The sequence below is a fragment of the Mobula hypostoma genome, chromosome 23, assembly GCF_963921235.1.
Source record: "Mobula hypostoma chromosome 23, sMobHyp1.1, whole genome shotgun sequence".
NCBI classification, from domain to species: Eukaryota; Metazoa; Chordata; class Chondrichthyes; order Myliobatiformes; family Myliobatidae; genus Mobula; species Mobula hypostoma.
The window spans coordinates 27750675-27773163 of record NC_086119.1 but is presented as its reverse complement, the minus strand read 5'-3'; the positions used below and the strand labels follow the sequence as shown (position 1 = coordinate 27773163).

General features: G+C 40.6%; 1 protein-coding gene across 9 annotated transcripts in view; it reads left to right on the top strand.

The window, feature by feature from the left end:
- Positions 1-22489, top strand: part of LOC134336931 (membrane-associated phosphatidylinositol transfer protein 3-like) — a 661054-nt gene that overhangs the window by 256581 nt on the left and 381984 nt on the right. For 5 of the 9 annotated variants that reach the window (XM_063031601.1, XM_063031598.1, XM_063031600.1 and 2 more), the window contains one exon: positions 21081-21188. The exons of the other annotated variants lie outside the window; for them this stretch is intronic. In XM_063031601.1, coding sequence (XP_062887671.1) covers positions 21081-21188 — 108 coding nt within the window. The remainder of the gene's footprint in view (positions 1-21080; positions 21189-22489) is intronic. 9 annotated transcript variants of the gene reach the window in all.

The window sequence follows — 22489 nt, the reverse complement described above, 5'->3', positions numbered from 1 at the left end:
ATGCATCTCCAACAAGCAGATAACTTTATCATAGTGTTCTTCTGTCTGGCTTTGGATAGAGTTGTGGTCTGTTCCACCGTCTTATAGCTACGTGCAGCATGAGCCACTTGAGATGGAAAAACTTGTCTTTCTTTTAATGTTCTTCTCTTTGTTTAGACAGATTTTTTTAAAGTTTGGGTGCCTTGAGAAACTTTGATCCTTTCATCAATCAGTCTACAAACCTACTTTTCTCTAAGAGCACTGTTAAGAAACTTGTGAAAATTGCAATGTAATGCAAGGTCCTTCAATGCTTCAATGTAATTGCCGGAGGATTTGCCATACTTTTGAGCTTGTGGCTGAGCTCGATGCTTTCATTTGTCTCTGAAGGTGTCTGGTTGAAGTGTTTCTTTCTGAAGTGTGAGTAAATTAGGTAGTGTTGCTGTGCTTCTGTTGAATCTCAGTTAGGTAAATAGAATCAAGCCAAAGATCTTTACAAAATATTGCAATTTGTGTCCTCTGATATTAGCCTGGACTGACTTTGATACCATGTGTACTGTGCAAATGTGATGGTTAGCTATTCGTTTGGTCTCTCACTTTAAAGCTGTGCATAGATATTTGCAGTGTGAGTCTGAATAATTATGGCTGCTTGAACATTGATGTTTCCTTGTTTACTGTCGATGATGAATGATCATCACTTCATCAATAGCATCTCCAAACAGATGTGGAAACTGTTAGAAATGGAAACAGAATGATGGTGCGTGACATTAGATGGAACAACATGTTGTTTATACAATGCCAAAGGGTACAAAAATAATGAAAATGGATCTGCAATAATAATATAAGACTCATAGTGACCATTTCTAAAAATATGAAGATAGCTTGCATATTGGAACTACTATAATTGGAGCTTGCATATTTTAACAAGTATTTGGGTCCTATGGCTAAGAAAGGATGTACTGGTATTGGTGAGGGTCCAAAGGAGGTTTACAAGCATGATCTCAGGAATGAAAGGGTTAACATATGAAGTGTTTGATGGCTCAAGGCATGTCCTCATTAGAGTTTAGGAGAATGGGGGGGGGCAGAAATCTCACTGAAACCTACCAAATATTGGAAAGCATGGAGTGTATGTGGAGAGGCTGTTTCTAATAGTGGGAGTGTGTAGGATCAGATGGCACAATCTCAGATTAGAGAATTGTCCCTTTGGAACAGGGGATGGTGAATCTGTGAAATTCATTGTCACAGATGGCTGCGTAGGCCGAGTCAATGGGAATATTTAAAGTGGAAGTTGATAGGTTCTTGATTAGTAAGTATCAAAGGTTACGGGGAGAAGGCAAAAAAATGGGGTTGAGAGGGAATATAAATCAGGCATGATTGAATGGTAGAGCAGACTTGATGGGCTGAAAAACCTAATTCAGCTCCAATGTCTTTTAATCTGCAGGGGCATATTATTAGGCATTTATGTGCTGCCTTTCATTCACTTTTGCCATCTATAATATGTTGGTAAATTAAGATCACTGGAGAGGATTGAAAATGCACTGAGTAAAACTGTGGTTCTTGCTGCAATGAAGTCTTGTAGTATTTTTTTCACTTGATATGATTTAAAATAGTTAAACTCTGTTCAGATAATGCACAGTACACATTGGCAAGACTCCTCATAAGAAGATTATTCATCACTCAGTTATCTTGGCATGGGAAGTTACTTATCTGGCACACTTCCAGATATTTGTTTAGAGTTCTCTGTGTATCCACTTGGAAGCTTTTGAACATGCACAGTGGCATTAGTTCATTTACACTTGATTGACATCACTTGCTCAAAATTCTCTCACATGTATAAAACACAAGAATAGCATGGGCACTGAAAACTGGAACTGGTCTTAACCAAAGAGCTGGGGCATGTTTAGCCATGTGTTGAAGGATTGAACTCTACCTTGGCCACTGGCTGCAGAATCCAAGGTCTCCATATTTTTGATGCTGATTTCTTCCAGTTTTTATCCGTTTATTTTCTGAACACCAACCCCAAGTTTTTATTCATTATACTCTATCAGTGATCACAACTCCCTTCATAGGTTGAGGATCACACCCTTTGATACCAGTTTGTATGTGTAAAGCATTGGATATGGCATAATATTTTGGTTCCTGAACATAGTAAAATATGTTAGCTTTGCCTTTTCTTCTAAAATAAGTAGGGCCTCCTCTGCACAGTGCATTTTCAAAGTGTGTTTTCACGTATTTAAGATTTTCCAGGCCCTTGAATCAAAAGCAAGTTAAACTTCTTGATCTAACTTGTGGATTGACGGTCCTGTATGTTGACTCATCCTTCTGCAGAAAACCACTGGTTCCTATGAAAACATTAGCACAGGGGCGTCAATGTGACTGCAATTGATCTACAATTTATCAATAAGTCCCATGGAAAGCTGATAGAAATCTTACATTAATATTGATTTCTTTGAGAGACTGAATTACAATGGTTGAATTCTGGCATATGCTTATTGTAGTCTTAGTGTACAAGCCAGCTATCATCAGCAAAATCATAAAGCAATTCAGTATCTAATGTACCAACAATGATGACAATTGAATGAAGCTCGGACAGAAAATGCTGACTGACACAAGGAATTCACTTAACAGGAACTGATAATATTCCCTGGACTTCTTGAGCCTCAAAGGATTTGACGATTCTGAAAAGGACATTTATAAGACGCCAAATTCTACCTTTAAGTGCAATGGACTGGGTTAAGAAATAGACTATATTTTTTCATCCTGCACATAATACAATTCTGATGGAAGTACCTTCCTATACAAGAAGCCCAAGGGCCTCAGATTTAGAATCAGAATCAGGTTTATTATCACCGGCATGTGTCGTGAAATTTGTTAACTTGGCAGCAGCAGTTCCGTGCAATGCATAATACAGAAGAAGAGAATAAATCAATCAATCAATTACAGTATACATATATTGAATAGATTAAAAATCGTGCAAAAACCAGAAATAATATATACTAAAAAAGTGAGATAGTATTCATGGGTTCAATGTCCATTTAGGAATCAGATGGCAGAGGGTAAGGAGCTGTTCCTGAATCACTGAGTGTGTGCCTTCAGTATATCTCCTTCCTGGTGGCAACAGTGAGAAAAGGGCATGCCCTGAGTGCTGGAGGTCCTTAATAATGGACACCATCTTTCTGAGACACCGTTCCTCAAAGATGTCCTGGGTACTTAATTTAGAAAGGTTCGTCCAAACATGCGCATGAAATTGAAAGTCAGGTTTATTGTCATATTTACAAGTACAGGTATGCACAGGTGCAAGGAAGTGCTTACTTGCAGGACCATCACATAGCAAGAACACAATTAGATTAAAAAAGAGAAAGCAAAATCCACTGCATGCAGCACCAAGTGACCATGGTCTTGCTCTACTGAAGTAATGATTAGGGTTGCGGATGCAGGGAAACAATGGTCTTGAACCTGGTGATGTGGGACTTCAGGCATCTCTTCCTCCTGCCCGATGCAGTTACAGGAAGGTGGTATGGCTATATGGTGGGGATCGTTGATGGTGGATGTTATCTCATGGAGATACTTACAATGGTGGGGAGTGATGACAGATGATGTATTGGGCTACTGCTCCCTGCAGCTTCTTATGTTCCTTATGTGGATGAGCTTGACACCAACCATAATTTATTATTTCATGATGATTTAAATGTTGGAGCTGGGTTAAGGAAGGAGAAAAGATAAGTCATTTGGATTAAGAGACTGCTTTGGAAAGAATCATCGTATAGAGTGGAGAACAGATCCATGAGCTTTTTGTGTATTGGGTGCCCTTGCTGTACCTCAGCTGACCATGTCAAATCAGCTTTAGTGGCACCAAGAATACTCTGGCTTGTAGACACCTTTAAACCTTAGTTGGATCACCGATTGCATGTTTAATGAAAGAATTGTGGGGAAATTTTACTGTATTGGCTGCTTTAGGACCAGGTTGCTCTAATGAGAGACAGTGCATTGCAGAATGAGGACACAGCGCATACAGGCAGCTCTGTGCACTAGGGCAAGTGTGGTCCTTGTGTGCACAGCAATGAACCAACACTACTGCAGATAGAACTGATGAGGAACAGAGCTCGGATTGTAAATAGAGCTAAGTAACAGAACATGATTTTTCTGACTGAGATAGTTTCTTGTATTTCTCTCAGATGTATGATATGAAGAAGGTGATTCAGCTCATCGAATGTGTGCCAGCTATCTGAAGAATCCGTTCAGTTCCATTCCCCCAATTATTTCTCTGTGATCTTTCCTCCCACACGTGGCTATGAGCTCCATCATGATTCTCTTTCCATCCTTCTGCACCAAAGGTAGTTTGTAGTAGGAAATTAACCAAGCACCTCACACATTTTGAGATAAGGGAAGAAGCCAGAGCATCTGAGGGAAATCTTTGCAGTCACAGGGAGAATATGCAGACTCCACACAAATACAGTAGCTGAGCCATGAGGCAGCGGGACTACCTGCTGTGACAGTGTGCCGCCAGCTGATTTGTCCAATTTTGCAGATGTTCTGTGCGAAAGAAGTGAAGAAAAAATTGTGAAGCGGTGAATGAGATTGTGCTGTCTCCAGAAATGGGTTTCCAATTTTCATTTAGTAATATCATTAATGAGAAACCTACAGGGGCATGAAAAGAATGCAAAAGGCATCCTTGCAGAGCCAAGGATTCACAGTGCTGACTCTTTGGATGTCTGCCAGAAAGGCTGAGCATTTAGCTATTACTCTGCAGAGATCAGGTGAAGCAGATCTTCTGTCATAATACCAGGAGAGAAGTTGTCCATTACAGAACCGCCTGCAGAGGCCACCATGAAGTTGAGATTTAGATCCACACAATCAAGGGGCAAGTTGGGTAGACAAGTTCTACAAACATGAGGGTCCAGAGGGAGAGATGTTCCAAGGTTGAGGCTATTGAAGAATGGTGTATGAGTGTCATAGAGCACTACAGCACAGAAACAAGCCCATCAGCCTGTCCAGGCTTTGTTTTCTGTTCAGTCCCATCGACCTGCACCCGGACCAGAACCCTGTGTACCTCTCCCATCCATGTACATATCCAAACTTCTCTTAAATGTCACATTTGCATCCACCTTCATCACTTCTGCTGGCAGCTCATTTCACACTTGCACCATATTCCGAGTGAAGAAACCCCTCCTCAGATTTCCCTCAAACATTTCACCTTTCACCCGAAACCTACAACCTCCAGTATGGTCTCAGTCAGCCTGAGAGGAAAATATGTGGAAGCTTCCGCCCTGTCTTTATCTCTCATCATTCTGTAGCTCTATAAGGTCTCCCTGTGCTCCAGGGAATAAAAACCCTAACCTATTCAACCTTTCCCTACAACTGAGGTCCTCAAGTCTCAGCAACATCTGTGTAACTTTCCTCTGTACTCTTTCAAGATTATTAATTTTTTTCAGTAGGTGACCAGAACTGCAAACAATACTCTTAAGTTTGGCCTCACCAATGTCTTATGAAGGCCAATGTGCCAAAAATTCTCTTTACAGCCCTATCTACCTGTGATGCCACTTTGAAGGAATTATCAATCTGTATTCCCAGGACCCTTTGTTCTACCGCCCTCTTCAGTGCCTGACCGTTCACTGTGTTCGTCTTTCTCTGGTCTGTCCTCACAAAGTGCAACACCGCACAGCTTCCTGCTTTAAGTTGCATCTGCCATTTTTCCAGCTGGTCCTCATTACTTTGCACGTTTTGATAGCATTCCCTGCTGTCTACTACACTCCCAAATCTTGGTGTCATCTGCAAATTTGCTGATCTTGTTTACCACATTATCATATAAATCATTAGTATAGATGATAAACAACATCAAACCTAGCATTGATCCCTGAGACAAAACAGGAGTCAAAGGCCATCAATCAGAAAGACAACCATCTACTACCACTCTCCATTTCCTGCTGCTAAGCCAACTTTGAACCCAATGAGTACCTCATGCTGAATGCCAATTGACTTTACCTTCTGGATCAATGTCAAAGGTCTTATGAAGATCCATGTAGGTGACATCCACCATCTTTTCTTCATCAGCTTTCTTGGTAACATCCAAAACCTCTATAAGATTGGTTAGACATGACCTGTCACGCAGAAGGCCATGTTGCCTGTCCCTCATCTGGCCAAAATACTTATAAATCCTGTCCCTTATAATACCTTCCAATAATTTACCCACAACTGATGTCAGGTTCACAGGCCTGTTATTTCCCAACTTACTCTGAGAGCCTTTCTTAGAGAATGGAACATCATTACCTATCCTCCAGTCCTCTGACACTCATCTGTGACTAAGGATGAGAATTAAAGATTTGGCTTTATTTGTCATATGTATATCGAAACATATAGCGAAATGAATCATTTGCATCAAATCAAATAAGTGTCTATTGTGATAAGCAACCCACAAGTATTGCCACACTTCGGCGTCAAGTTAGCATGCCCATAATTCACTAACCTTAACTGAATGACTTTGTAACATTGGGAGAAACCAGAGCACCCCAAGAAATGCATGCGGTCATGGGGAGAATATACAAACTCCTTGGAGGAAGTAGTTTGAATCAAACCCCCATTTTACAGTTGACATACTGTAAAGCCTTGTGCTAACCACTACACTATCGTGCCACCCTTTTTAAGTATCTCTGCCAGGCCTGTGCAATTTCTGCACTAATCTCTCACAAGATCTAAAGGGACACCAGGCTTACTGGTATATAATCATCAGGCCCTGAAGATATATCCACACTAATTCACCTCAAGACAGCAAACACCGCCTCTTCCACAATCCCATTATGGTCCATAACCCCACTATTCTTTTCCTCAGTTCTATAGATTCTATCTGTCTTCTGAGTAAATATAATGCAAAAAATTAATTTCGGATCTCCCCCATCTCTTTCAGGTCCATGCAAGGATGACCACTCTGAACTTCAAGAAGATCCATTTTGTCCCTTGCTGTCCTTTTCCTCTTAATAAAGCAACAGAAGTCTTTGGAATTCTCTTCCATCTTGCTTGCCTGAGCAAACTCTTGTCCTATTCTAGTTCTCTTGAGTTCTCTCTCAAGTTTTCTCTTGCATTTCATATAATCCTCACACAACTCGTTTGACCATAACTGCCTAATCCTGATAGGCACGTCCTTTTTTTTCTTTACCAGAACCTCAATATCTCTCAATAATCAAGGTTTGCTAAACCCTTAGCCTTGTCTTTTATTCTAATGGGAACATACAGATTCTGTACTCTCAATATTTTAATTTTGAAGGCCTCCCATTTACCAAGCATCTCTTTGCTGTGGGAAAGAAAACCTATCCCAATCCACATTTGCCAGATCCTTCTGATGCCATCAAAATATTCATTTCTCTAGTTTAAAATCTTAACCTGAGGACCTGTCCTATCCTTCTCCATAGTTCTCTTGAAACTAATGGAATTATGATCACTTGATCCTTAGTATTCCCTGTCTCATTCCCTAAGAGGCGATGCTGTCTCTAGTTGGGTTCACTACATAATGTTTAAGGAATCTTTTCTGACCACGTTTGAACACATCCAGATCTTTTGCAGTATGGGAGTCCCAATCAATATGCAGGAAATTTATGTCACCAACTATCACAGCTTTATATTTCTTGCAGCTCTCTGGTATCTCTCTACATATTTGCTCCTCTAAATCTCGCCAACTATTGGGAGGTCTCTTAATATAGTGCCGTGTTCTCAGTAGCTCAGTGAAGAGTGCCCTATTCTGAGAATAGTGAGCCAATTTCTTGCTGGTGAACAGTTCAAAGTCCATAATTTGTTCAAGCAGTGAGAAGGAACCAATTATAGAGCAGTAGCTGTGACATTACTGGAATGTACAAACTGTTGGCATGAGGTGACTTATCAAATACAATGTGTGGTGATAACTGGTGTCATGTCTTATGTGAGCAACTTAGTGATATCAGAATGACAGTGGTCAATGTTATCTGGTAGAACTATGCACAGGTATGAAAGCAATTGCATTAAAAATTAATGGCAAATAAATAAATTTGTTATGTCCCCAGTGACACTTACCAACTTTTGTTGATGCACCATTGAAGACATCCAGTCTATATGCATCAGGGCTTGGTATGGCAACTGCTCTGCCTATGTCTGTATGGAACTGCACAGAGTTGTGGACATAGCTCACCCTGACAACCAGGCTTTCCTCCATGGACACTTCCTGCTGCCTCAGTAAAGTGGCCAGAATAATCAAAGACCCGATCCATCCTGGACTCTCTTTCTTTTCTCCTCTTCCATCAGGCAGAAGATACAAAAGCCTAAAAGCACGTACCACCATGTTAAAGGATAGCTTCTACTCCGCTGTTATAAGATTATTGGATAGTTCTCTTGTGTGATAAGATGGATTCTTGACCTCACAATCTAGCTTGTATGATTTTGTGCCTTAATGTTAACCTGTACCACACTTTCTCTGTAGCTGTCACACTTTACTCTGTGGTCTTTTATTGTTTTACCTTGTGCTACCTCAGTGCATTGTTAATAATCTGATATGCATGAACAGTATGCAGGCCAAGCTTTCCATTGTACCTCAGTACATGTGACAACAATAGAACAAAATCAATACCAATAAAGGAACAGTTGCAGATGAGCATGTGATATAATGTGTATGTAAACCCTGTCTGGGTGAATGTTCCATTGTATTTATCAGTGAATATTTCAGATATCAAGTGAAGCTTGCAGTGATGTGTTCAGTGAGCAAAGAGGTTGAATGATCAAATAATCATTGAGTTGACTGAATTGAGAACACAATGCTGGTATAAATAATTACCTGTATAATTTTATATATATAAATAGTTGATAATAGTGCGAATTACTTAAATGACCAAATAGTGCATGATTGCATGAAGAACTTGTAGTCAAAGTTGTGACCATTGGCAATTTCCTCTCTATCAGTGACCTGGGGCTCAACATTAACTGGAAACTCAAGCAGACCAGCTACATAAATATTGAGGCTACATGAGCAGGTCAGAGACTGGATATGTTATGGCACATCCTGACATCCAGAGATTTTCAACTATCTACAAGGCAAAAGTCAGAAGTGAATAGTCCTTATTTGCCCAAGTTGTGCCCAGTGTAGTTTGAAACACATTCAAGAAGCTAATCAACATGCAGGACAAAATAACCCACGTGATGAGCAGCACATCAACCTAATTGAAAAGGTAATCCCTCTATCATTGACACATAATGCAAAAAATACTGCCATGTTTGCCATCTACAACATGCAACCTGATAACCTACCTCGGCTACTCCAAACCCCTGATCTCTACTGGTTAAGTTCAAGTTCAAGTTTATAGTCATTCAAACATGCACGTGTACACAGCTAAATGAAACCATGTTCCTCAGGGACAAAGGTACAGAACACAGTAGATATATCACATACAACACATAAAATAATAGCGACACGTTAAAAAATATAATCTGCAGTTGTAAAAGTTGGCATAAAGTGCATATATGACATATAATTAAATATACAACAGTATAATGCTACTGGTGCTGTCATAGATAACCTGTACTCAGTGGCTGCAGGGTGTTCAGAAGTCTTACAGCTGAGGAGAAGAAGCAGTTACCCAGTCTGATAGTCCTTGCTCTTTTACCTCAGCACCTTCTGTCTGATGGGAGAAGATCAGAGAGGTTGAGAGATGGATGGGAAACGTTCTTGACAATGCTGAAGGCTCTGCAAATGTAATATTTCTTTTGTATGTCCAGGGTGAGAGGGAGGGAGACCCCAATGACTCTCAGCAGTCGACACAATCTGTTGCAGTACCCTGCTGTCAGATGCCTTTCCATTCCCAAACGAGATAGCGATACACATGGTTAGGACACTTTCAATGGTGCCCCAGTAGAATATAGTTAGAATGGTGGTGGGAGACTTGCTCGTCTCAGTCTCCTTAGGAAGTGGAGGCACTGCTGTGCTTTCTTCACTAAAGAGGTGCTGTTGAGGGACCATGTGAGATCGTCTGTGATGTGCACCCTAAGAAATGACGCTGCTGATTCTCTCCACAGAGGAGCCAATGATGTGCAGTAGGGAGTGAGGGAGTGGTCAGTCTGCACCTTCTTGAAGCTCACAATCATCTTTTTAGTCTTGTCCACGTTGATACTTAAGTTGTTGTGTTTGCACCAGTCTCTCCACTTTCTGCATGCGGACTCATCATTGTTGCTGAAGAGGCCTGCCACTGTTGTGCAATCAACCAACTTAATGATATAGTGAGAGCTGGATCTGTCAATATAATTGTGTATTAGCAATGTGAACAGCAGCGGGCTGAGCTTACAGTCCTGGTGGGAGGGGTGGTAGTTCCATATTCAGCATGATGGAGCCAGTTTGTCTAGAAGGATAAAGGGAGCAGGCACATGGGAACAATGTCACATCTAGGTTCCCTCCAGTTTCAATGCTGTCCTGATTTTGGTATATATCGCTAGTCCTTCATCGCTGCTGGCTCAAAATCCTTGAAGTTCCTCCTCAACCGTGTTGTTGGCGAACCTTCAAAAGCACTGCAGTGGTTAAAGATGGTGGTTTACTACCATCTTCTCAAGGACAATCATGGATAAGCAATACATGCTGGCTTTACTGACAATGGATCTCAAAACAATGAATTGAAATAAAATCCTAATTGTTCTCTGGGCCAGTTGAGTGCACATTATACGAGGAATTGGACTGTAAACCAAATGGCATCGCTGTGGACTGGAGCATCAAATTGAGGACTCAGGGAGCATGGTTGTGCAGAGTTACCATAGTGACAGAATTTAGAATTTTATTTCTTAAGTTGAGTCCTGAAGGTTGCACATCTGATGTAAATTATAAAGTCCTGAAACTGGTAAGAGGAAAATAAATATCTTGACAAGTGAGTCTTTTAGAGGCAGAGTTCAAAGGGCAGCTTTGACAGAAGCTCCAATATTTTAGAGAGTTATGTATTTGTTTAAAATAGTGAGCTTTACAGTCAAAATTGAGATTGCAAACAATTTAAGATAAATGATGACAGGTTGCCATTGAAAAGCATTTTTTTCTAAATAGCCATAAACAAGCTAGGTACCATTGAAATAAATTAATTTTCCCTCCAAAGAGTTATACATTTATTTAGCAGATAACATCCCAAAGCACTTTTCAGTCATAACATTTATTCTAATGTGTGGTGGCACACAGATTAATCCAAAATCAAACAAAACAATCTCTGCCTGCCTGCGACTGTGTGGGCTTGTTAAACTAGCGAGACGCACCCACAGCTCCCATGGTTGCTCCAGAGTTGAAATCCTTATTTTGATCCTATATTAGAAATGAGCAAACATACAGTTAAGCATTATTGAGTGTTATCTCAGTGGTTAGCAAAGGTATCACCTATGCCAACCTCAAGTCTATAAATTGGCACGAAATATGCAAGAATGGGGAACTTATTCCCTTTGTAGCATGCTCCCCACTAATGTGACTAGTTACCATAAAAAAACATGATAAACCCACAGCACAGAACATATTGCTCCTACATAAGTTATAGCCAACATCCTTAGAGAGGTGCAGATAACTATAGTGTGCATGCCAAGGTTCCATTGCAAGTTGAGTCTCATTCTCCTTCTTGTCCTTGGACTGAAATGGAATCAATGGTCTAAATAGACTCATATTATAAACAAAAATGTAAAATATAATGTAATGTGAGTTCTGGTGGGGTAAAAGCAAGGCATGGAGTGTGGGTCAATGATTATACTGAAGCTGGAAACATTTGAAGTATATTTCAACCCAGGTGTGTTCTTTCCTTCAACCTGAGTGAGAGGATTTAAGGAACAGTAAGGAAGTATGAATAGAAGAAGATCCAGAATAGAAGCATTAGTTTGCAGAGAATATAAAGTGGCCTGGCAAAGCCTGGTGAAATGGGTGTATACCTATTTATAGATTGGTGGGTAGTTTGTCAGGTCGAGTGTATTGTTATGTGCACAAACACAATGAAATCCTTACTTGCAGCAACATTACACAGGCATTTAGGTAGAGTTGGTTGATATTGGGAACCATTGCCACAAATTCCTTGGCTCAGTAAGTGTTTACCAGGATGCTGCCTGGATCACAGGGCATATGTTATAAGGAGAGAATGGGCAAAGTTGGGTTGCTCTCTCAATAGCGGTGCAGGCTGAGGGGTGATTACGAGAGGCATTAATAGAGTAGACAGCCAATATCTTTTTCCCTGAGTTAAAATATCTAATAGGAGAGGGCATGCATTTAAGGTGAGGGAATAAGTCCAAAGGAGATGTATGGGGCAATTTTTTCATAGAGAATCTTGGGTGCCCAGTGGTGGTTGTGGAGGCAAATATCACAGAGGTTAATCAGAATCAGGTTTAATATCACTAGCATACACACAGCATGAAATTTGTTGTGTTGTGGCAGCAGTACATTGCAATAATAATAACTACAAAATACAGTAGGAAACATATTTGTGTCCATTCAGAAATCTGGTGGTGGAGGGGAAGAAGCTGTTCCAGTGTCTTCTGGCTCCTGTAGTTTCTCCTTGATGGTAGCAATGAGAAGTGGACATGTCCTTGGTCACGCTGTAATGATGGCTGCCACCTTTTTGAGGCATCATTTTTTGAAGGTGCCCTGGCTGCTGGGGAGGCGAGTGCCCGTGATGGAACTGCTAACTTTACAACTTTCTGCAGCTTTATCCCATCCTGTGCAGTGGACCCTCCATAACAGACGGAACTGCAACCAGCTAGAATGCTCTGCATGGTAGAACTGTTAGAATTTCTGAGTGTCTTTGGTGGCATATCATTTCTCCTCAAACTCCTAGTGAAATATAGATGCTGTCGTGCTTTCTTCGTAATTACATCAATATGTTGGACTCCCAGATAGACGCTTGAATGTGTGGGAAATGGAAGGGTGTTGCTAATGTGCAGACAAAAGAAATACGAGGGGTGATTGATAAGTTCGTGGCTTAAGGCAGAAAAAGTCAATTTTAGAAAACCTAGCACATTATTTTTCAACATAGTCCCCTCCTACATTTACACACTTAGTCCAGCGGTCGTGGAGCATACGGATCCCTTCTTTGTAGAAGTCGGTGTCTTGGACCTCCAGAAAGTGGTCCACAGCAGTGGTGATTGATAAGTTCATGGCCTAAGGTAGAAGGAGATGAGTCATTAACTTCAAACTTTCTGCATAATTACTCAAAGATTTGAACTGCATGTGCATGTAATGAGAGCTGTATAACTCATCTCCTTCTACCATAGGCCACGAACTTATTAATCACTCCTGCTGTGGACCACTTTCTGGAGGTCCAAGATGCCGACTTCTACAAAGAAGGGATCCGTATGCTCCACGACTGCTGGACTAAGTGTGTAAATGTAGGAGGGGACGATGTTGAAAAATAAATGTTAGATTAGATTATGAGAACACTCAGTCCTCTTTTATTGTCATTTAGAAATGCATATATGCATTAAGAAATGATACAATGTTTCTCCAGAGTGATATCACAGAAAAACAAGACAAACCAAAGACTAACACTGACAGAACGACATAATTATAACATATAGTTACAGCAGTGCAAAGCAATACCATAATTTGATGAAGAACAAACCATGGGCATGGAAAAAAAAAGTCTCAAAGTCCCCGAACTGATCGACTCCCGAGTCCCCGATAGCAGGTGGCAAAAGGGAGAAACTCCCTGCCATAAACCTCCAGGCACCGTCAACTTGCCGATGCCTTGGAAACAGCGGACCATAGCCGACAGTGAGTCCGTCCATCCGAAAACTTCGAGCCTCCAACCAGCCCGTCCGATACAGCCTCCCGAGCACCATCCTCTGCCGAGTGCCTTCGACCTTGCCCCGGCCGCTGAAACAAGCAAAGCCGAGGATTTGGGGCCTTCTGCTCCGGAGATTCCGGTTACCACACAGTAGCAGCCACAGCGAGCCGGACATTTCAGAAGTTTCTCCAGATGTTCCTCCGTACTCTCACGTCTGTCTCCATCAAATCAGAATTGTGCACGGTACCCTACTTGACAGATTACAGATATTATTCATTCACCGGAGAGGCCACACACGCTGCCGTCGTGCCGCCATCTTCTCCTCCTAGGTTTTCTAAAATTGACTCCGTCTACCTGAGGCCACGAACTTAACAATCACCCCTCGTAAGTTTAATTGGGTATTTGATTACTAATTTAATTAGCTCAGTACAACATTGTGAGCCATGGGGCCTGTTCCTGTGCTGTTCTGTGTACTGGTTTGACTGTTAGTTATTGAGTGTCATGGATGACGTCAATTAGATTTCTGTTGGAAGACTTTGTGGTGTTAAACCCTTTTATTTTAAACAAAAAAGGTTATCTGCGGTGATTTAGGAAAACTGGAGCATAGCCTTTGGCAAAACCATATGTGATAAAAGTAACAGATTTTGGTTGCCGAGGATCAGTAAGAAATTGCATTCCATCCACACACAACTGAGCCTTTCTGATGTCCCTGTGTCTGTTCTCTGACGTGATTTTATCTTTCAACACCCAGTTATTGCAGAGTGCAATGTGTTTGTGTACTAAGGAACAGTGTGAGTAGTATTTTAATTGCACCATGAAAAACTGAAACTCGTCTTTCATTTTGCACAATTGTTAAATTGGCAAGCATGTTGAAGCAGGGGATTAACTGTATAATTGGGTTTGATTAGCATAGGTTCCTTCCCATTCAAAGAGTATTTTTGAACTGTAGTTTATGATATTTATGTTGAACACTGATGAGCATTTTAAATAGGAAAATAAGAAAATAACAAGTTTTTTAGAGTAAAAAAAGGATATACAAAGCTGATAGACTGCTGTTTTCACTGATAAGAAGGTGCTATTAGTTATGTCACTATTTTAAAAACATTTGCTTCATATTTACTGCCTCATTTTTTCTAATAGATTTTTCAATTGAGGTTACCATGGCAACTCTCAAATAACTTTTCCCTATTGTACTGTATCTAAAATTAAATAATTTATTTGTCTGATTGGGGTATTTCCTTCAGGTTCTATAACCGACTTTTCCATACCAAATTACAAAGCTTTGGGGCGAGAAATTAGCCTGAATTGAACAGTGAAGAGATTTATTTAAGTACACCCTTAAGTCTCTAAGACCATAGGACATAGGAGTGGAATTAGGCCATTAGTCCCAATGGGTTTGCTCTGACATTCCATCATGGCCAATTATTATCCCTCTCAAAGCCATTCTCTTAAGTTCTTACTGTAACTTTTGATGCTCATGCTATTCAAGAATCTAGTAATCCCTGCTTTAAATATACACAATGAGTTGGCCTCCACAGCCTTCTGAAGCAATGAATTCCACAGGATCACCACCCTCCAGCGAAAGGAATTCTTCCTCATCTTTATGCTAAGGGATGTCCTTGTATCCTGAGGCTATGCCCTCTGGTCCAAGGCTCCCCTTCTACAGGAAGAACTCTTTGAATGTCCGCTCTATCAACATTTGAGAGGTTTCAGTGAGATTTCCCCTCTCATCCTTCTAAACTCCAGTGAATAAAGGCACAGAGCCATCAATTATTAACCCTTTCATTTCTGGGATCATTCTCGTGAACTTCTTCTGGACCCTTTCCAATTCCAGCACATCCTTTCTTGGATTAAGGGCCCAAATCCACTCACAATACTTTAAGAGCAGTCTGATCAATGCCTCAACATTACATCCTTGCTTTTATATTCTAGTCCTCTTGAAGTGAATGATAACATTGCATTTGCCTTCCTTATTTTTGAATTTGCTCCGTTTAGAAAATATACTATGCCTTTATCCTTTCTATCAAAATGCATGATCATACATTTCCCTACACTATATTCCATCTGCCACATCTTTGCCCATTCTCCTAATCTGTTTAATCCCAAGGCAGAATCCTTGTTTCCTTAACACTACCTGCTCCTCCACTTACCTTTGTGTTGTCTGCAAACTTGGTCATGCCATCAATTCCATCATCCAAGTCATTGATAAATGACATGAAAAGAAGCGGTCCCAACAATGCCCTGTGGAACACCACTAGTCACCAGCAGCTAACCAGGAAAGGCCCCATTTATTCCCACTCTTTGACTCATGCCATTCAGCTTCAGCCCATGATCGTATCTTTCCTGTAATACTATGAACTCATCTTGTTTAGCAGCCTCATGTGCAGTACTTTGTTAAAGACCTTCTAAAAATCAAAATAAGCAACATCCACTGACTCTCCTTTGTCTGTCCTGTCTGTTTTTTCTACAAAGAATTCCAACAAATCTGTCATGCAAGGTTTTCCCTTACGGAACCCATGCTGACTTTGGCCTATTTTATCATGTACCCCAAAGTACCCCAAAATCTCATCCTTAATAATGGACTACAACTTCTTCACAACCACTGTTCAGGCTAACTGGTCTATAAATTCCTGCTTTTTTCCCTTCTCTCCTTTCTTAAAGAAACACACTATGTTTTGCTTTGTGGCTGGTTGTTTCCAAACAACCTTGAGGCCTTCCCTGGGTAAAAGTCCTTAATGACTGACAAAGGGAGACTAGCCCTTAAGTGTCCAAACTTAAAGCCTGGCTCGTGGATTGACCTGATGGCTATTTCTCTAGTTCAGGGGTTCCCAACCTTTTTATGCCATGGACCCTTAACTGAGGGGTCTGTGGACCACAGCTTGGGAACCCCTGCTTGAGATAAAATAATTATTAGAGGAATATTAAATGATATAAACAAAAATAATCCAAAACAATCATAACAGCTTCTTAATCTTAGTTTCTTATTGCAAGTTGTCAGTCCCATTCAAATAGTCATAGTCATACTTTATTGATCCCGAGGGAAATTGGTTTTCGTTAGTTGCACCATAAATAATTAAATAGTAATAAAACCATAAATAATTAAATAGTAATATGTAAATTATTCCAGGGAGTAAGTCCAGGAGCAACCTATTGGCTCAGAGTGTCTGACCCTCCAAGGGAGGAGTTGTAAAGTTTGATGGCCACAGGCAGGAATGACTTCCTATGATGCTCAGTGTTGCATCTCAGTGGAATGAGTCTCTGGCTGAATGTACTCCTGTGCCCAACCAGTCCATTATGTAGTGGATGGGAGACATTGTCCAAGATGGCATGCAACTTGGACAGCATTCTCTTTTCAGACACCACCGTCAGAGAGTCCAGTTCCATCCCCACAACATCACAGGCCTTACGAATGAGTTTGTTGATTCTGTTGGTGTCTGCTACCCTCAGCCTGCTGCCCCAGCACACAACAGCAAGCATGATTGCACTGGCCACCACAGACTCGTAGAACAACCTCAGCATTGTCCGGCAGATGTTAAAGGACCTCAGTCTCCTCAGGAAATAGAGACGGCTCTGACCCTTCTTGTAGACAGCCTCAGTGTTCTTTGACCAGTCCAGTTTATTGTCAGTTCATATCCCCAGGTATTTGTAATCCTCCACCATGTCCACACTGACCCCCTGGATGGAAGCAGGGGTCACCGGTACCTTAGCTCTCCTCAGGTCTACCACCAACTCCTTAGTCTTTTTCACATTAAATTGTAGATAATTCTGCTCACACCATGTGACAAAGTTTCCTACCGTAGCCCTGTACTCAGCCTCATCTCCCTTGCTGATGCATCCAACTATGGCAGAGTCATCCGAAAACTTCTGTAGATGACAAGACTCTGTGCAGTAGTTGAAGTCCTAGGTGTAAATGGTGAAGAGAAAGGGAGACAAGACAGTCCCCATTGGAGCCCCAGTGCTGCTGATCACTCTGTCGGACACACAGTGTTGCAAGCACACGTACTGTGGTCTGCCAGTCAGGTAATCAAGAATCCATGACACCAGGAAAGCATCCACCTGCATCGCTGTCAGCTTCTCCCCCAGCAGAGCAGGGTGGATGGTGTTGATCGCACTGGAGAAGTCGAAAAACATGACCCTCACAGTGCTCGCTGGCTTGTCCAGGTGGGCGTAGACACGGTTCAGCAGGTAGGCGATGGCATCCTCAACTCCTAGTCGGGGCTGGTAGGTGAACTGGAGGGGATCTAAGTGTGGCCTAACCATAGGCTGGAGCAGCTCCAGAACAAGTCTCTCCAGGGTCTTCATGAATGGCATTTTTCTTCCATAGCTGGCTTAAAGCTACAGAATGAGATATGAGGTGTATCTGACCACTCAGCTTAAGAAAGGTTAGAGTCACTTCTGGACTGAATGGTAGAGTCTATTTGCAGAGTGTGAGCTTAGATACCTCTGCCTAATAACATTTTCAGTATTTCTACCCTGTAATTCACAGTGTGCAGACACTGGGCACTCCCTGTTCTGTGGAAGGTCATCACTGGTGATTTTCTCAGAAAGTTGCTCCCAGTGCCATCATAGCATGCTCACAACTTACTAATTCTAACTTGTATATCTTTGGAATGTGGGAAGAAACCAGAGTACTAGCAGGAAACCCATGATGTCACAGGGAGAATGTACAAACTTCTTACAGGCAGCAGCGGGAATTGAATCACAATCTTACAACTGGCTCTGTAATGATATTACATTAACTGTACATGGTCACGGAGGTATGTGCAAACTTTACACAGACATCACAGGACAGCTCAGAATTGAAACTCTGCTGCTGGAGCTATGTGATGGATACCCATGTGATGGATATTCGCTTGCTGAGCCGGGGGTGGGGGGCACTTGTTTTTGCCAAGTTTAGTTCTCTAAGCACAGCAGATACCACATGTAAAAATCAAGCAGTTGTAAGTTAAATTCCAACTAATATTCATTGTTTAGCTTCTGGTCTCAAACAGGAGCCAGTCTTCAGTTCCTAATGCAAAATGGCAAGCAGTGATCAGCTTGAATATGAAAACACAGCGTTGCAAACAACTTCTGCCTTATTGCTGCTCAAGAGTTGTAGTATAAGACAATAGATGATTTATTTGGGCTTGTTTCAAAGTAAGACAATGCTGAATAAGTTGTTCAATTCAAGTAAGCTTTAGATCGTATGAGACAATCACTTAGCACATTAGTAACTGGTCTGTTAATAGCTGGGAAGTTTGTATACTCATGGAATCAGCTTCACAGCATTAATTGTGGATAGATGGGATCTATGTCTCCGAGAAGCTTTAGACTGTTTCTGTAAAGAGGAAATCTCACATGTCTGTGAAGTTACCCACATGGCAAAGAAGCTGTATAAATGATGAGAATAGTTCAAGTTCATCAAGAATGAGGTAAAGAACATCAAGAAACATGAGAGAAACACAAGATAAGCTAGAGTTCTTTCTTCTGCTTTCAATTTCAGCGATAGATGATTGGTTCACCTGCATCATTGATATGCCTTTTTTAGCTTATAGGAATTTTACCAGTGCTTTGGAAATACTTTGTGTGTGTTAGAAACGGTTTGCAGTTTGGAAGTCATTTGTAAGATAGAAATCCTCTTTAAGTTTTAAATGTGTTTTAAGAATTTTTTTGGATTTAAATGTGTATCACTGAAAATAAATGAACTGTGTTTTAAACTATTTTATTAGTTGGAAGTATCTTCTCCATGGTAGAGTGGGTGGGGCACCACTCAAATAGTGGGTATTAGCAGCTAAACTCACCGAGGAGAATAAACAAGGAAGTGAACTACTTTTTGAAGTTTGGGTAGTTGCAGTATAACCTCACTTAAGTGGGGGTACCCATGACTATCTATATCAGATAATGCTTAAGGTCTTGGTTTGAATCTAGGACGTCACAGTTCGCAAACCCAATAGCATCACAGCCACTGCACCACGGTACCACCCATTGTCCTGGGGTGTGTTTACCAGCACTCCTGTAACTCATAAGAATTCGTTTGTATAAAAACCTGAAGTCAGGCCAAAAGTTATCGGTACCTTCCGCAGCACTCTTCGTAGACATTGGCAAGTAAACTTATCTTACAATTGTAATTATATCAGCTACCAGAAGAAATCAACAATATTGAGCAGAATTGATATTTTAAGTAGTGGAGTTTGAAAGCAGTTCTGCAACGCTTCATGGAGGGGGAAGAGCATGACAAGGCGCAGAGGAAGTCATCTCATCCATTGCAACCAAAGATGACCACAGCTGTGATGACTACTTGTACCACTGGACCTGGTCTTCTGAGGTGAAGAGAGTGGAACTGCCTCCGTGCTACAGCTTTACCACTTTAAAAACTCTTCTTTACAGGTTTCTTTGTCGAGATGGACAACTAATCAATTAATCAATCAGAATTGAGGATGGGAGAAAGTAGGAGAAACAAGTTCCAAAATAGTCGCATGGCAATCAAATCTGTGTGGCACAATGATTGATTTTTACCATCTGTTTGCACTGCATACTCTTTGGGTGGACGCTTCGGTGCAGTTGCACCCGTACTAGTGGTGTCTGTGATAATTGACCATCACAGTGGGCTCTGTTGTGGAAATGAAATGGTATACCAGCCATCCAAAGCAAAAGGTCTCAGATTCAGATTTTTTTTCCCTCAGCATATTTATAGCAATGGCAACAGTTCTCTTGGCTGGCAGGAGAGCTTCAGACAGCAATTGCAACATAGAAGTTCTTGTAGTCTAGCATGTTCTGAGCATCGTTCGATAGCTTTATTTCTCTAAGCAATTTCTGAATGATTCGCACACAGCTTTTGAACTTGAGTTTGTTTTCAAATCATTTACGTTTGCTGTAACGTTTCTGGTGTTAGAGGTAATAAGCTTATGGTCTGAGTATAATTAGGACCTATGAAGTAAGTGATAAAATGTTGCTGTGCAACCATCTGCTGATGTCATTTGTCAGTGAACATATGAAGACGACAAGCTGCCAACATTTTACAAAACAACTAGGTGTTTGCTGAAAAACCACATTCGGATTAAAAGTTTATATGCTTTGAATTGCATTGTATTGTATGTTTATTATATTTAACCATAATTATGTGAAGGCCTTCGGAATCATTTTAAATTCACTCGTTAAAATGTATTAAGCTTCAGCAGGAACTCTCATGCCAGACTCTGGATCAGTAATGGGAACTTGCAAATGTTCTAAAAATTCTCATGCATTCTGATTTATGAATATTTGAATATTTTAATCAGTGAATTAAACCTGTACAATTGAATTTTATTACTGAACCACAGTTCCAAGGTAGAAATGAATGGCATTTACAGAGTATGAATAACAGTTTGTGTTGCAACTTTCATCTATTTGCAGATGAGGTGATGGAAGGTAAAAATGCTCTTCTGCTAGGGATGAGTACATGGAACTCAAATGATCTGGTGGAGCAGATTGAGACAATAGGGAAGCTGGATGATGGCCAAGGTAAGAATGACTTGTTGAGAATCTGCGTACATCATCTCTGCAATGCTGTCCAGTAGCTGGATCACAGCTAACCTCAAGTTTCAGATTACTTAGTTTCATTTTGTTTGTATGTGTATTTTTACTTTACTTGTTAACTATGGATTTGTAACATTTGAGCAGAAAGTGGCAATTGAATGGTTCTAATCAACAGCAGTCTTCAGAGGATGTACCATAACTGTGCTGTTGGGAGCAAAAGCCAGGTTTTGCACGTCACCCATTTTAGACTGAACTTTGATAGACTCTTCTTCCAGTGGAATGCAACCTAAATACATCTAATCAAGAATTGACATCATGTGATTAATTCAAACCAATTAGGGAATGATATGGCAGGTAGCAGTCATATAATTGTGCATAAAGATCTTATTCTGAGATGTATACACGCCATTGGTAATTTAAATATGAATTACCATGAAAAAATATTAATTAAATAGCAAAGTACTGAAATCAAAAGCTGAAAATATTGTAGTGTTTTACAGTGGAAAATGTGTCAATAGCAGGAAGGTTGTGTGGTGGGATTACAGTATCAGAAATATAAGAAATGGAAGAAATCCATTTGGTTCATGGCAAGTCTCCAGCCTAATTGTGTGTGTGTGTGTGGGGTGGGGGTGTGGGGAGGAGGGTTGAATTTAAAAAAGCATAGCTAGAAGCTTTGGCGTCAATAAAAGGAATTTTATGTTCTCCAGGTCTATGTGTAATTTAAATAAAACACATTAGATACCAGTATCTGAAATCACATACTGAGCCAGCCAAAGATACCTAGCAACTAGAGTGTAGACTTAAAATTCAATGAACGGAAATCTTAGTCTCACTAAATTACCATGTTGGAAAAAGTATGAGAAACTAAAGGTATTAGATCTGAAGTCCATTCAATTGTATAGAATCTGTATTTTTATTGATGAGTTTGTAAAATGTTCTGGTTGAAGTATAGGGAATCTACTTCACCTTTGGTACTTGGCAAGTACTCTGACTGAAATTCTATTTTGCTTCAAAATACTTTCCAGTCATGATCTATTGCATGTTTTTATAACCCCATCACTGAATTGTAAGAGCTATTTCTCCGTTCCTAAACACTCCAGGAAAATACTAGCTGAAGCTAAATTGCATATAGCTAACTGAAACCTCTTGAAATGGATAACTTTGAAGCATTGGAATTTTTTTGGCGTGCAATTATACAACTTAAGGTGGCTTATAAAGACTACATAATGGAGAAAAAAGGGTAGACAATACACAGCTTAATTACTCAGTTCAAACATTGAGCCATC